This window comes from Solanum lycopersicum, chromosome 1, assembly GCF_036512215.1.
Source record: "Solanum lycopersicum chromosome 1, SLM_r2.1".
Classification (NCBI taxonomy): domain Eukaryota; kingdom Viridiplantae; phylum Streptophyta; class Magnoliopsida; order Solanales; family Solanaceae; genus Solanum; species Solanum lycopersicum.
Window position 1 is genome coordinate 30,988,048 of NC_090800.1, and position 13,278 is coordinate 31,001,325.

General features: G+C 38.7%; 1 protein-coding gene across 1 annotated transcript; it reads left to right on the plus strand.

Moving 5' to 3' along the window:
• The first annotated feature begins 10,563 nt into the window (after positions 1-10,563).
• Positions 10,564-10,959, plus strand: LOC101248414 (uncharacterized). The gene has a single exon (XM_004228728.1). The coding sequence runs from the start codon at positions 10,564-10,566 to the stop codon at positions 10,957-10,959; it is 396 nt and encodes a 131-aa protein (XP_004228776.1).
• The last annotated feature ends 2,319 nt before the right edge of the window (positions 10,960-13,278 follow it).

Genomic DNA, 13,278 nt, shown 5'->3' on the forward strand with positions numbered 1-13,278 from the left:
ATATAGAGATGATTTATGTAGAGGAACCTTTGCCAACTCCGGCCTCCGGGCCTTCAGGTAGCTGGAACGGGGTTGCCTTAGTTACTGTGGTGTACATATGCCACGAATCGCACCATAGCCGGAGTCGATCAAGGGACAGATCTTGATGTAGAAAGGAGGTACACGTATTCCCACTTCTTCTACCTAAGAACCTGGTATATCTACATGTTCTTAACCCGCCAGAATTACTCAGGTTATGATCTTACAAATTAGGTATTTAGCCCATTTGGAAGATCTAATGGATACTATATTAGAGGCTGTATTATCATGGATTATTCAAAGTATTATTGTAGATACACTCACACCCTTACGAGCATCTATTGACACTCTCACAACGAGAGTTGAAACTTGTTATGGTAGACAGGGGAGGCTTCAGAGATGACGACTTAGAAGGCTGAGGTTGCTAGTTTGAGGAAGGATATGAACTAATTGAAGTCCACATACATCAGTTCACTTTTTATGTTAGTTGATGATGTGGATGCTCTGATCAATTATGAGATTCCCTGGTCACCACCGGGTTGATGGGTGATGTAGAAGATGATGAGCCGAAAGTAGAGATCAACGAGGTGTAGATTGAAGTGCGAGAGGAGAACATGTATAGAGACTTGCAAGATTTGGAGGAGACAATTCTAGGGCCCGTTATTCAGAAATCGATGATAGAGAGGTCTATGTCATTCCTTAATGGAGATGAAAGTGTTGATGCTGCACTGACACTTATGCCCTGACAGATGGAGCGAGTTCGTATAGAGGAATTTTTCTTACATTAGACTTTTCCGCTTTTATTGATTTTTAGTATATTATTGTATTTGAGGACAAATTGGTTTTTGTTTTTGGTGGGTAAATTATTTCCATACCTACCTCTTCTAATTATATTTTTTTTCAATATATTTTGGGTCTTTGTGTTGTAAATTGTGTTTTTACACTGTTTTGTGGATGTTAAGGATTGTGGCTTCTTGTTTTTAAAGCAAATGGTTTTGATCACTTCTTAAAAATATTCCACCTTTTGTTGTGTTTAAATGTTGTTGTTCTTATGCAAATTTGAGTGTCGATTATGATCAATATTGATGACTCAAATAGTGATCTCAATTGAATAGAAGTGGATGTGTGACTACGATAAGGCTAATGAAGTTGCATACATAATGTGTGACCTCTTTGCATCTCGCTGTGACTAGTCTGCTATGGAATGAGTCTCTTGTGATGAACATTGCACACTAGTGAAAGTGTGGAGTCTTGTTTGATATTGGTGCTAATTCCTTGTGAGATGAGCTTACTGTGAACCATGTGTGATAATACCTGGAATTTGCCCCGTCGGTTCGGTTGAATATGTGATGCAAGCTCTTGAAAAGATCTTAGAAAAAAATTTTAAGAGTGAAACAATTAGACAATATAACTTATTTGTGCCAAAATTGTGAGTGTGTGAACTTTGTTTGAACTCCCTTTTTCAGTCTTATGCTTTTTCTGAAAGAAACATGAGCAAATAAGATCTCTCTTTATCAATTAACCCATAATCCTCGTGAAGCGTGATTGATTTGAATATCTGACTTAGGACAAAAGCTTATGTTGGCAGTGTGGTGAAAGGTTTAGTTAAATAAACAAGTGAAAGAGGTCCCCCCCTTCATTCATGATTTTGAGAAAGATGGAACCCCTCCATACAAAAAAAAAATTAAAAGAAAAGATGAATGAAAAAGAACAAAAAAATTTTGAAATAAAGTTGTGAAAGTGCAAAAGAAATGGGGTGTCAAGTATTTAATGAGAAATGAATAATGGGTGGCTTTTGAGCATGGGTGAAAACGTTAGAAGAAAAGGAAAGAAGGTGTTGTTAATAACACATTTCATGAGAATAGCAGCCACTAAGATAAATGACCATACCTTTACACTCACACACGTTACAAGACATGAAAAGAAAATTTTGATCTTTAGTGAGCTGCAACAAATATTGGTTGAAAAATATGGGCAAACCTACGGGTGAATTCATACATGTGTTTATCTTTGTGAGTGTGGCAATTGCTTGTGATTCTGGAGCAATAAATAGTGTGTGAACGTGAAATAATTCTCTATGTGAGGGTATTTTTATACCTTTGTTAACTTTGAACATGCATTTGAAGCAAGTATTTTGATCTTGCGAATCTTCAATAATGACGAGTCATAACTTGAACCTTTGAGTTCACAATTGATCCTTTTGTAAGTAAGTTGAGTCTTGATGTGTGCATTCATGGTTGAGTCTTGTGTAGCACTGTTTGACACATATTTTTTTGAACTGCTGAACTTAAGTTTCACTTGAGACAAACAAAGGTTTAAATTGGGGGTTTTATGAGTCCAAGATTTGGACTCATTTAGTACTTTATTTACAATGATTAAGTATCTTGAAATACTTTTTTTGTTCCAATAACTGATGAATATCCCTTGATATTTAGGTATATGGTTAAGGAAAAAAGCAAGGACACCAATTTGCAAAAATAGAACAAAGCGAGCTGAAAAAATGAAGAAAAGAAAGTCTGATGATCGCCAAGTTTTCTTGGCGAATCGCTGAATGACTATTTTACTTTCTAAAGTTCCAGTGTGCGAAACACTTAATGAAAGTACTAAGTTCTCAAGAGAAAGGAACAGTCAACGGATAGCTTAGTGGTTCAACAATGCCTTGTTGGATCGCCCAAAGTTACAGATCCCGAGGATGCCGAAGACAAAGGCAGAAAGATGATGGAATTGACCAAAGGAAGAATCACCGAGTCGATCGACGAACCTGATTTACTTCGCCGGATGACTCCTCACAACATATTTTTTGTGACTATAAATAATGTTTTTAACATTTAATTAGTATCAAATTATATCATATTTTCATTACATCTAACTTTCATTTTTTCAATACAATTATTCTAAGTAGAGAGACAAGTTTTCCTTTTCTTTCAAGAATTGAAATTTCTCACTTTTGAAAAATTCAAAGTGGGTTGTTTAAATTCTTTGACCTGGACCATTGTAAAGAAAAAGTTAATCTTACTAGTTGATGAAAACTCAATATGTAACAATTTATATCTTTTTCTAATGCTAGTTAAAACTCGAATTCTTGGGGTATGATTATGTGAGTATGGGTTGATTTAGTTTATGATTATTGGTAGCGTTAGTTTAAATGTTCTTTAGGAATGAGCTCAATCATAATTGTGGTTTAATTTAAAAATTGTAGTTGTAAATGAAGTTTTACCCTTATGTTTTTGGCTTGATCGTGAGAGAGTTTTTAAAACTAAGATTATTGGTTGATAGTATGGTGGTATTGGATTAACATGGGTTCGACTCGAGAGGGTAAATCTTCAACCTAATTCCACACATTTAGCTAGAAAGATTGAATGAACTAAGGTGTGGGTTGTTCTTTTTTTGCATGCATGTCGATGTTAGAGAGAAATCTACTTAATACAGTGTAAATTGAAATTTTCCTCCTCTATAGTCTAACTTACACACTAATATCTAGTTTTTTGTAATAGTTACAATTACCCGTTTGTCTATATTAGCATATAACTGATTTGCATCCTTAGAATTCGTCTCATTATTGGTGTTTCGTATTGTTTACTATTGTGATCGTTGATAATTTCAAACCAAAAACCCCCATTTCACATTCGTGTAACCTCATAACTTGAATTAAGTTTTTATTTGATAAAATCTATTCTTATGATTGATTTGACCAAATTCACACTTTCCTATTGAATCTTAAGAACGTAACACTCCCTGTGAGATATTCCCCCAACTCATTTAGTTGGGTTTTATACTTACTAACAATCATTGACACTTAGAATTGGATTAAGTTTCCTTGAAATGTTAATACCATTCTTAATAATTATATTTTTATCTCATTGATGTACCGTGGTTTCACGGTACTTTTAATGCTTTTTCCTTAAGATTGTTGTGCGTGTAGAGCCTTTTTGTTGTAATTCTAATATGTTTTGTATTTTTTTTTTGAAGGAATGTTGTCAAAAATGAAAAGGCAGAAGGCTATGAAAAATTTGTGCAGATGTGACCCACGAAGTCATCGATGGCCCATCATCCCATCGACGGACCGTAGGTGGTGATCGTAGATTGGAGGTTCAGGCATTAGGAAGAAACTCGGGGAATTTTGACTAATTGTGGGGCTATTTAAGGATCAATGGTCCGTCGATTTATCGGCAGACCATCCTGGCAAAATGTCGATAGGATCAGAGAATGTCCCAATACCCGGTGTTGAAGAAAAAGCTAATTATAAACGATGAGAAGTATCGACAGACTGTGGGTGAATCAATGGACCGTAGTGTTGGTCGATCAATTGATTCATAGAAGATGCAAAGTGGAGGTTGAAAAACATGCTAAGTGTGGATCGACGTTCGTAGACGGCGGTCCATCATTTCATCGACGGATCATCTGTGTGGTTCATCGATTAAAGCCGCATTTTGGACAAACTCTTCTAATTTGAACTCCTTTTGAATTTAGGACTCTGTATTATTATAAATAGTGTGAAAAAATTCTTTTTTGGGGTTGGATTTCTTTACTGTTTTCATCCTTTTGTCCTTGGAGATTCTACTTTGAAAGGCAATAATTTTAATTTCTGGATTTGGTTTTTAAGATAATTTGTTATTACAAGTTGAATTTCTGGATTTTCTTCAAACTTGTTAAAGAAAGTTCATGATTTATTATTCATCAATTATGAATCGTGTTCTTCTAAGCATGGGTAACTAAATCCACAACTAGGGTTGTGGGAACCATGGGTGATTCACAAACTAAACCTAGGTAATTAATAATTCTAAAATAGGTTGTTCCATGCATCGATAACTATTTCGTTTAGAAGTCTTTTTAACGAGTGCACGCGTTAGAACTCGTCTTATTGCTACTTTCCAAACCAAGGGGTAGTTAATACAAAAAGAATTATCGACATGGATTTAGTTGACACTATGTAATAGGTTAGTTCCGATTGGTACGAAGTAGGTTAGTTCCGATTGGTACGAAGTAATAACTAAGGAAAACATCGAATATAATGCTTAATATGAAGTAAAGATAAGGGAGTAATTTAGACACACATAGCCGTACCAAGGTATGGGGTAAAATTCTCTAAACACCAGACCAAGGATTTAGAGATACATAATTCATCACTTTGCATGCAAAACACTAGGGAATAACAGTAATAAGCTAAGAATATGGCGTTATGAACCTATGGGGAACACTTACACCCTAGTTTCTCTCATAACTTGATAAACACCAATAATTCACACTTTCTACTTGTTTGATTTCACAACATTGTAACACTGTTTGTTTCACAAAATCCCCTTCTTTAGTTACTAGTTTTCGGAAAGGGCTTGACTAAATAGAGGTAATCGTAAATTAAAGCTATGTCTAAATAATTTTCTTCGTGGGATCGACCCCAACTTAATAGTTGGTTTTTTTACTTGATAGAACCACTTATACTTCTTTAGGGAGGTATAATTTGAGCAAATAATATTTTGCCTTCGCTACCGGGGAAAGTGGCTTTTCGATTAACTTTCATATCAATCACTAAATTTTAGTCAACAACTTCCGAACTTTACTTTTTTCTTTTGTTTTGTTTGTCTGAGGTCTAGCTCTAGTGTATGCCAAGCATACGGAGCCGAGGAGAACCAATCGTACCATTCTATCCTGAACTTAACCAGACCCTACGCAGAATGAATGATCAACAAAATCTCACAAATCTAGGTGATGGGATCAACTGTCAACTTACTCCGCTGGATGATGCTCACAAACAAGTGATGGTGGAGAACCCTGGTGATGGTGCTTTGAGGAGGCAACCTCCCGTCCCACGCCCTCAAGAGTTCAATACAGGCAACATTAACATCACTGAATCTGATGGGCCTCTTGTCTTATCTCCTCTACCATAGGGTCACAAATTCATCGTAACTAGTAGCTTGATGGAGATGATCACCGCTAGAGGTTTGTTTTCGGGGCTACTATCAAAGGATCCACTTGCTCACATCGCTAAACTGAGGTCGTTGTGTAAGACTTGTGTAGGGAGGCCAGACTTTGAAATGGACGTCATCAAATTAAGGGTGTTCCCTCTCTCATTAACGGGAGAAGCAGCAATATGGTTCACTGAGTTGCCCTATAATTCGATCTATACTTGGGACAAATTAAGGGATGTGTTCGTAGAATGGTACTATTCGGTATCTAAGAAGCTCAACCACTAAGATAGCATGAACAACTTTATGGCATTGCCTAAGGAGTCGGTGAGTAGCTCTTCAAATAGAATCACCTCATTCGTAACAAGTGTCCCAGACCACTGCATTGATGATAAGTCGTTAAAAGAGTACTTCTATCTGGGGAAAGATGATAATAATAAGGCAGTGCTTGATACTATTGCGGGTGGTTATTATGGTGAGTTCACATTTGCAGATATCATGGAGAAGTTGGAGAAATCTCCCGGCTTGGAGCAGTAGGAAATCACACACTGGGAAAAACATGTGTAGTGCAAGCTACATACAACCAGACCACATATGAGATTCGTGAAGAGATGTCTCAAATGAGAAACGAGATCGGGTTTGTATTGAAACATGTTATTGTGGGTCCAGAAGTAAATGCGGTGAATTATTTAACAAAACCACCAGAGCCAGCGGAGGACTACTAGTATGAAGAGGATTCTTATGTAGTGAATGAGCAAACGGGGGTTTCGGACCGAACGCCCAAGGCTCCAATCAGGAGAATTGGCGCCAATGTCAAGGAAATCAAGGTTAGAATTATGGGAATTACAATCGAGACTGCCATTTTGTTCGATATGGAAACTACAACCGCGACAACAACTTTAACTGGGTAACTATGGTAACAAAAATTATTGAAGTGGGCCCTATGTTCCGCATCAAAATCGAGAAGTTGCTCCTAGGGATGGTGGAGTTAGTATGGCGCGAGTTGAAGATATGTTGCAAAAGATGATTAGGAGGTTTGATGCTAGTGATGAGCATGCCAAAGAGTTGAGAGGTGATTTGACTAATATTGGGCAAAAGGTGGATGCACATGCAATCTCAATCAAGCATCTTGAGTTTGAAATGGCCCAATTGTCTAATACTATGAACCCACGTCAATCCAGTACTCATCCTAGCAATACCGTCCTAAATTAGAAAGGTGATGGACATTGAATGGCAGTCACTACTCGAGGGCGCAAGCAAACCATTGATCCACCTATGCTGTCTGGTGTGGAAGATGAGGTGAGAAAAGATAATGAGGTAGTGGAAGTTAGTGGTGAGTTGGTAGACAAAGCAATGAATGAAGCAGAGATACCCCGAAAGGTGATCCCTATTCCTAAACCACCACCACCATTCACGAAAATTGGTGAAGAAGACTGAGAATGGTAAATATCGGCGTTTTATTATTATGTTGAAATAGCTTTCCATCAATGTCCCTTTGATAGAAGCTCTTGAACAAATGCCCGAGTATGTCAAGTTTATGAAAGATATGGTTACAAAGAAGATATCGATGATTTTTTAGGATGATGACCAAATACAACATTATAGTGCTATTGCTACAAGGTCTCTTGTGCAAAAGAAAGAAGATATGGGCACTTTCACTATTCCATGTACCATCGGTTTGTTACACTTTTCTAAAGAACTATGTGATCTTGGTGCAAGCATAAATCTGATGCCCCTCTCTATTTATAAGAAATTGGGTTTGGGTAACCCAAAGTTCACTGAGATGCGGTTAATGATGGCCGATGGAACGGTAAAAAGGCCTATTAGGATACTCCACGATGTGTTAGTGAAGGTGGAGTCATTTGTATTTCTGGTTGATTTTTTAATTCTTGATTGTGAGGTGGATTTTGATGTGCCTATTATTCTTGGGAGACCATTCCTTGCTACCAGTCGCGCCTTGGTTGACATGGAAAAATGGCAGATGAAATTTCAGTTTAAATAATGAATAAGCAACTTTAAACATTTGTAGGTCCATGAAGTAAAGTGGTGAGATCCAAACTGTATCTGCTCTATCCTACGGGGTTTCGTCTAAGGTACAAATTGAAGAGTGCCTTGGTGTTGAGGCTCTAGCGGCAGTGATCATGAATTTTGAGAGTGATGGTATTGAAGAGTATGAGTCATTGGTTGTTGAATTTGATCGAGGTAAATGTCGATTCAAAGCAAAGAAATTGGAGTTAGATATGAAGCATCGCAAGTCTCAACCCGCGAAACCATCTATTGAGGAGGTACCAAAATTAGAGCTTAAGGCTCTACTACCTCATTTGAGGTATGTATTCCTGGGAAGACATGACACTCTGTCGATAATCATTGAATCGGATTTGATCATGTCACAAGTAGAGTGTTTGGTAGAAATGTTAAAAAGGTTAAAAAGAGCTATTGGTTGCAATATTGCGGACATTAGTGGATCCCATCCAGTAGTTGTTCACACAAAATAAAACTCATTCCTGATCACAAGCTAAGTATTGAGCACCAAAGACGTTTGAATCCACCTATGCAAGAGGTAGTTAAGAAAAAGATTATTATGTGGTGGGATGCGGAGGCATATATCCTATCGCAGATATTAGTTGGGTATGCCTTATTTAGTGTGTGCCCAAAAAGGGGGGAATGATAGAGGTCCCTAATGAGAAGAATGAGCTTGTTCGAATGAGACCAGTGACCGGATTGAGAGTTTTTACGGATTACCAGAAGTTGAATGCATGGACTGAAAAGGACCATTTCCCTATGCCCTTCATGGATCAGATGTTAGATAGACCACAGGAAAAGGATGGTACTTTTTTCGTACAATGAAATCTCTATTGCACCGTAGAATCAAGAGAAAATCACCTTTACTTCTCCTTATGGGACATTCGCATTCAAGAGGATGCCTTATGGGTTTTGTAATGCATCGGCCACTTTTCAGATATGTATGATGTCGATATTCTTCTATTTGGTGTAGGACACTATTTAGGTGTTTATGGATGACTTTTCAGTTGTTGGCGACTCTTTTGATTGTTGTTTGAGTCACTTGGCCGAAGTTCTCAAAAGATGTGAAGACTATAATTTTGTGCAAAATTGGGAAAATTGTCACTTCATGGTGAAGGAGGGTATTGTATTGGGTCATCACATCTCAGATAAGGGAATGGAGGTTGATCGAGCAAAAGTGGAGGTTATTGACAGACATTCTCCACCCATCTCTGTAAAAGGTGTGAGAAGTTTTCTTGGGCATACGGGCTTCTATCGGAGATTTAGTACAAATTTCTCAAAAATAGCACATCCTCTGTGCAAGTTACTTGAGAAGGAATGTAATTTCTTTTTTGATGAATCATGTCCGAAGGAATTTGGAGAGTTGAATTAGACATTGGTGTCTGCGCCCATAATTATTTCCCCGAATTGGAATAAGCCATTTGAGGTGATGTGTGCTGCTAGCGGGATTTCTTTTGGTGCGGTGTTGGGAAAAGAAAGATAATATCCTTCAACCAATCTATTATGCTATTAAGGCCCTAAATGAAGCACAAAATAACTACACTGTGAATGAACAAGAGCTTCTTGCGGTGGTATTTGCGTTCGAAAAATTTTGCTCCTATTTGCTTTGCACGAGAGTTATAGTACATACTCACCACTCCACTTTGAGGTATTTGGTGGAAAAGAAGGATGCAAAACCAAGGTTGATTAGATGGGTGCTACTATTGCAAGAGTTTGATTTTTAGGTGAAATATAGAAAAAGGATTGAAAATCAAGTTGTTGATCACTTGTCCAGATTAGAGGATGAAGCTATGCGAGAATTGGGTGAAAAAGACGAAGTTGATGATACCTTCCCTGATGAGCATGTATTGGTAGCTTCTTATGACTTGATTCCATGGTTTGCCAACTTTGTGAATTATCTGGCTAGTCATATAGTCCCATTGGACTTGTCCTTCTATCAGAGGAAAAAGTTCATGCATGATGTGAAAAAGTTCTTTCGAGAGAACCATATATACCGGAGTTGTGCATATGGAATTATTTGTCGTTGTGTGACGAAAGTTGAGATGCTAAGTGTTTTGCAGTGCCATTCTTCGCCTGTGGGTGGGCATCATAGTGGTATCCAGACTGCCCATAAGATTTTACAGTGTTGGTACGATTGGACAGCCATCCACCAAGATGATTATGAGTTCGCCAAAGCATGTGATGGGTGCCAAAGAGATGAAGACATTTTGAAGAGGCAAAAGCTCCCTATAAAACCCATTCTAGTGATCGAGTTGTTTGATGTATGGGGCATTTGTTTTATGGGCCAGTTTGTGATTTCTGATGGGTGAAATGTATTCTTGTGGCAATGGATTATGTGTCAAAATGGGTTGAAACCTTAGCACTTACCAACAATGAAGGTAAGAGTGTCACCGTGTTCTTGAAAAAGAACATATTTTCCAAATTTGGCACACATATGGCCATTATTAGTGATAGGGGGTCCAACTTTTGCAACAAGATGTTCAAAGGGCTATTGGAGAAATATGAGGTTTGCAACAATGTAGTCACCCCATACCATACAAGAGCCCCATAGGTATGCCTCTATACCTATGGGAAGGCTTGTCACTTGCCAGTTGAGTTAGAGCACAAGGTCATGTAGGCGATGAAGAAACTGAAGATGGATTGGAATGAAGCAGTGGAACCGAGACTTAGTGGATCGAATGAGCTTGATGAGTTTCACCTAAAAGCATATGATATTTCATCCCTCTACGAAGAGAAGATGAAGAATTACCATGACCAAAAGATTGAGAAGCGTGAATTTGTAGTTTGGGATTTTGTGCTTTTGTTTAACTTTAGGCTGCGCTTGTTTCAAGGCAAACTCAAGTCCAAATACACTGGTCCATTCTTGATCACTAAAATGTTCCCACATGAAGCAGTTGAGTTGGAGATAAAGGAGGGTGCAAGTTTCACGGTAAATGGGCAAAGAATCAAGATGTACCTTGGGCATGCAGAGAGTGCCCATGAAGTGGTTGAGGCATCTGACGTTTATGAAGTCTGAGTAATCAAGGGTCTTGCGTCATGCTGCAAAATTAAATCAAGCGCTTCTTATGAGGCAACACAATGTGTATCCTCTAGCCAACAATAGGTTTTTCTCTTCTTTGTCGAAATTTTTGCATTTTTATTCGTTATGTTTTACTCAATTTCATGTGTAAATTTTCTTTTAGTTTTTTGTGTCTTTTGGCAAAAGAGTAGTTTAGGTTCCGTATCTAAAAAGTGTCCAGAAAGCACAAAAATAGTTGTTTAATGGGTGTACAATGTGTAGGGACCAAACCATAAGAATTTTACAGAAATTGGTGTAGTGTATAGATCTACAGACCAACCGACGGGTCGTCGGTCCATCGACGGACCATCGATGGTGTCCGTAGATCCCAGGTATGTTTTAAAATTTTCTCTAAATTAGGGAACAATTGACGGTGCAGTTGACGGACCGTCGATGGGCTACATTGAATTCACAGAAACCAGTGACTTGACCAGCTACATTAAGATATAACAATTCGGATACCCTCCCACACCTTTTTAAATTCCCTCCCAACCCTTTCCCTCCCTTTATTGCCTTGTTTCTACATCAACTCCCACACTTACTTCACTTTATTCTCTTCCGAAATAATCAAACTCTCCCAAAATCCCAGAATCCCCAAGTTTCTACTCAAAACTTCATCGTTTCTCCGTTCGGTGTTCGTAGGCGACATGTAGTTTGGTTTTTACAAGATCACACACTCATTTACTCCACTAAAAATTAAAGGTATTTCATTTTCCTTTTCTTAATGAGTTCTTGTTCATTTGCTTGTAGAAACGAATAGATTGTATGTAAGTCTTTAATTAGGGACAAAATTGCATGTTAAACTTGTTAAAATTGGGTTCTATGTCCCTTAGAATGATAGAAAGTAAATGGGATCGGGGTGGAATCTGTATAAAATCATTATGCTTGTTGTTTTTTCCAACTTAGGGCTTTATAATCTCTTAGAATCCATGGTCGAAATGAGAAAAATTTAAGCCCTAGGGATGATGAATTAGTCTTTTGTTTGTTATTGCATGTTGGGTGAACTGGTGTTGTGCTTGAAATTATCCATTTATGGGGTAAAACGAAGTCCTAAAAACATGTCTCTAACAAATAGAATGAGACCATGCCTACAGACCGTCGGTAAATCTCCGCACCGTTAATGGGGTCAGCCGTTGGATAACCTTTAAATCTTCTTAACTTTGGAACGACGGAAGTGGACTAAGGTTCATTGATTGATCGACTGACCGTTATGCATGTCCATTGTTTCTAACCAAAACCTTGATCTTTAAACAATTCTGAATTATTTTAAGTGTCAGACAATGGAAGTGGACTATGATTCGTCGATTCAACGACCAGTCATTTTGCACATCCGCCGTTTCTAACTGAAAGTTTTGTGGAAAGTATACTTTTAATATTTGCTAAGTGTCCACTAATGGACAGTATCGACGGACCGTCAATTCGTCGGTGGGCCGTCGATAATGCCCCTCTCCCACTTCTATAATTCTTCAATAAACTTTGTCGTGTGTATCAAGGTTATGTGCCGATTATGTTGCCTGTGTAGCTTTAATACAATGAAACTAACAACTTTCTTTTCAGGTAGTTATGTCCCTCAAATCGTACATTGTGTATTCCAGGGGATGGTCTAAGTCTTTGTCACCATCCCGGCGGATGATTGGCTTGTCCGATAATGAGCGAGATACAGAGTATGGGGCCCAGGCACCCAAACCCCGACACCAGCTGCAATAGAAACTCAGGGCACCCTCAGTCTGATGAGAAGCGCACACTGACCGGCACATTATCTGGGTTTGCCTTGGGTTCTAAGAAAGCATCTGGCTTCAAAGAGGCTTCAGGTTCAGAGTCGACCCACTCTACAGGGTCGAATGAGGCCACAACCTCCGGTTCCAGATCACAGGGAGCCACTCTCCCAGCCGTGCCTACCCTCCATGCCTCGTCTGATGAGGCCCAGGGTTTGGAGTTTGCTCTGACACCCCAGCATGATGTCCCTGCACTGGTTGCTAATGAGCCCAACCGGTGGTGCGTAGAAGGCTAGTACCAGATATACAGGGATTCCAAGTTGCTGAACAATAAGGGGGTGATGACTCGCATGTTGACAGTTGAGTAGCGGGTTCTTAAAGAGATCCTACATACAATCCCTGCGGTGCATGAATTATTTACCCGCCACTGACTTGAGTGGGCGGCTAGGAGTGTGGGGTCTTATAGTGAGGATATGGTGCGAGAGTTCTACGCATCTTACATAGAAGCTCTCTATGTCTCTTTGGACAGGCGGTCGAACCTTGTCAAACATGCACCGCTCAC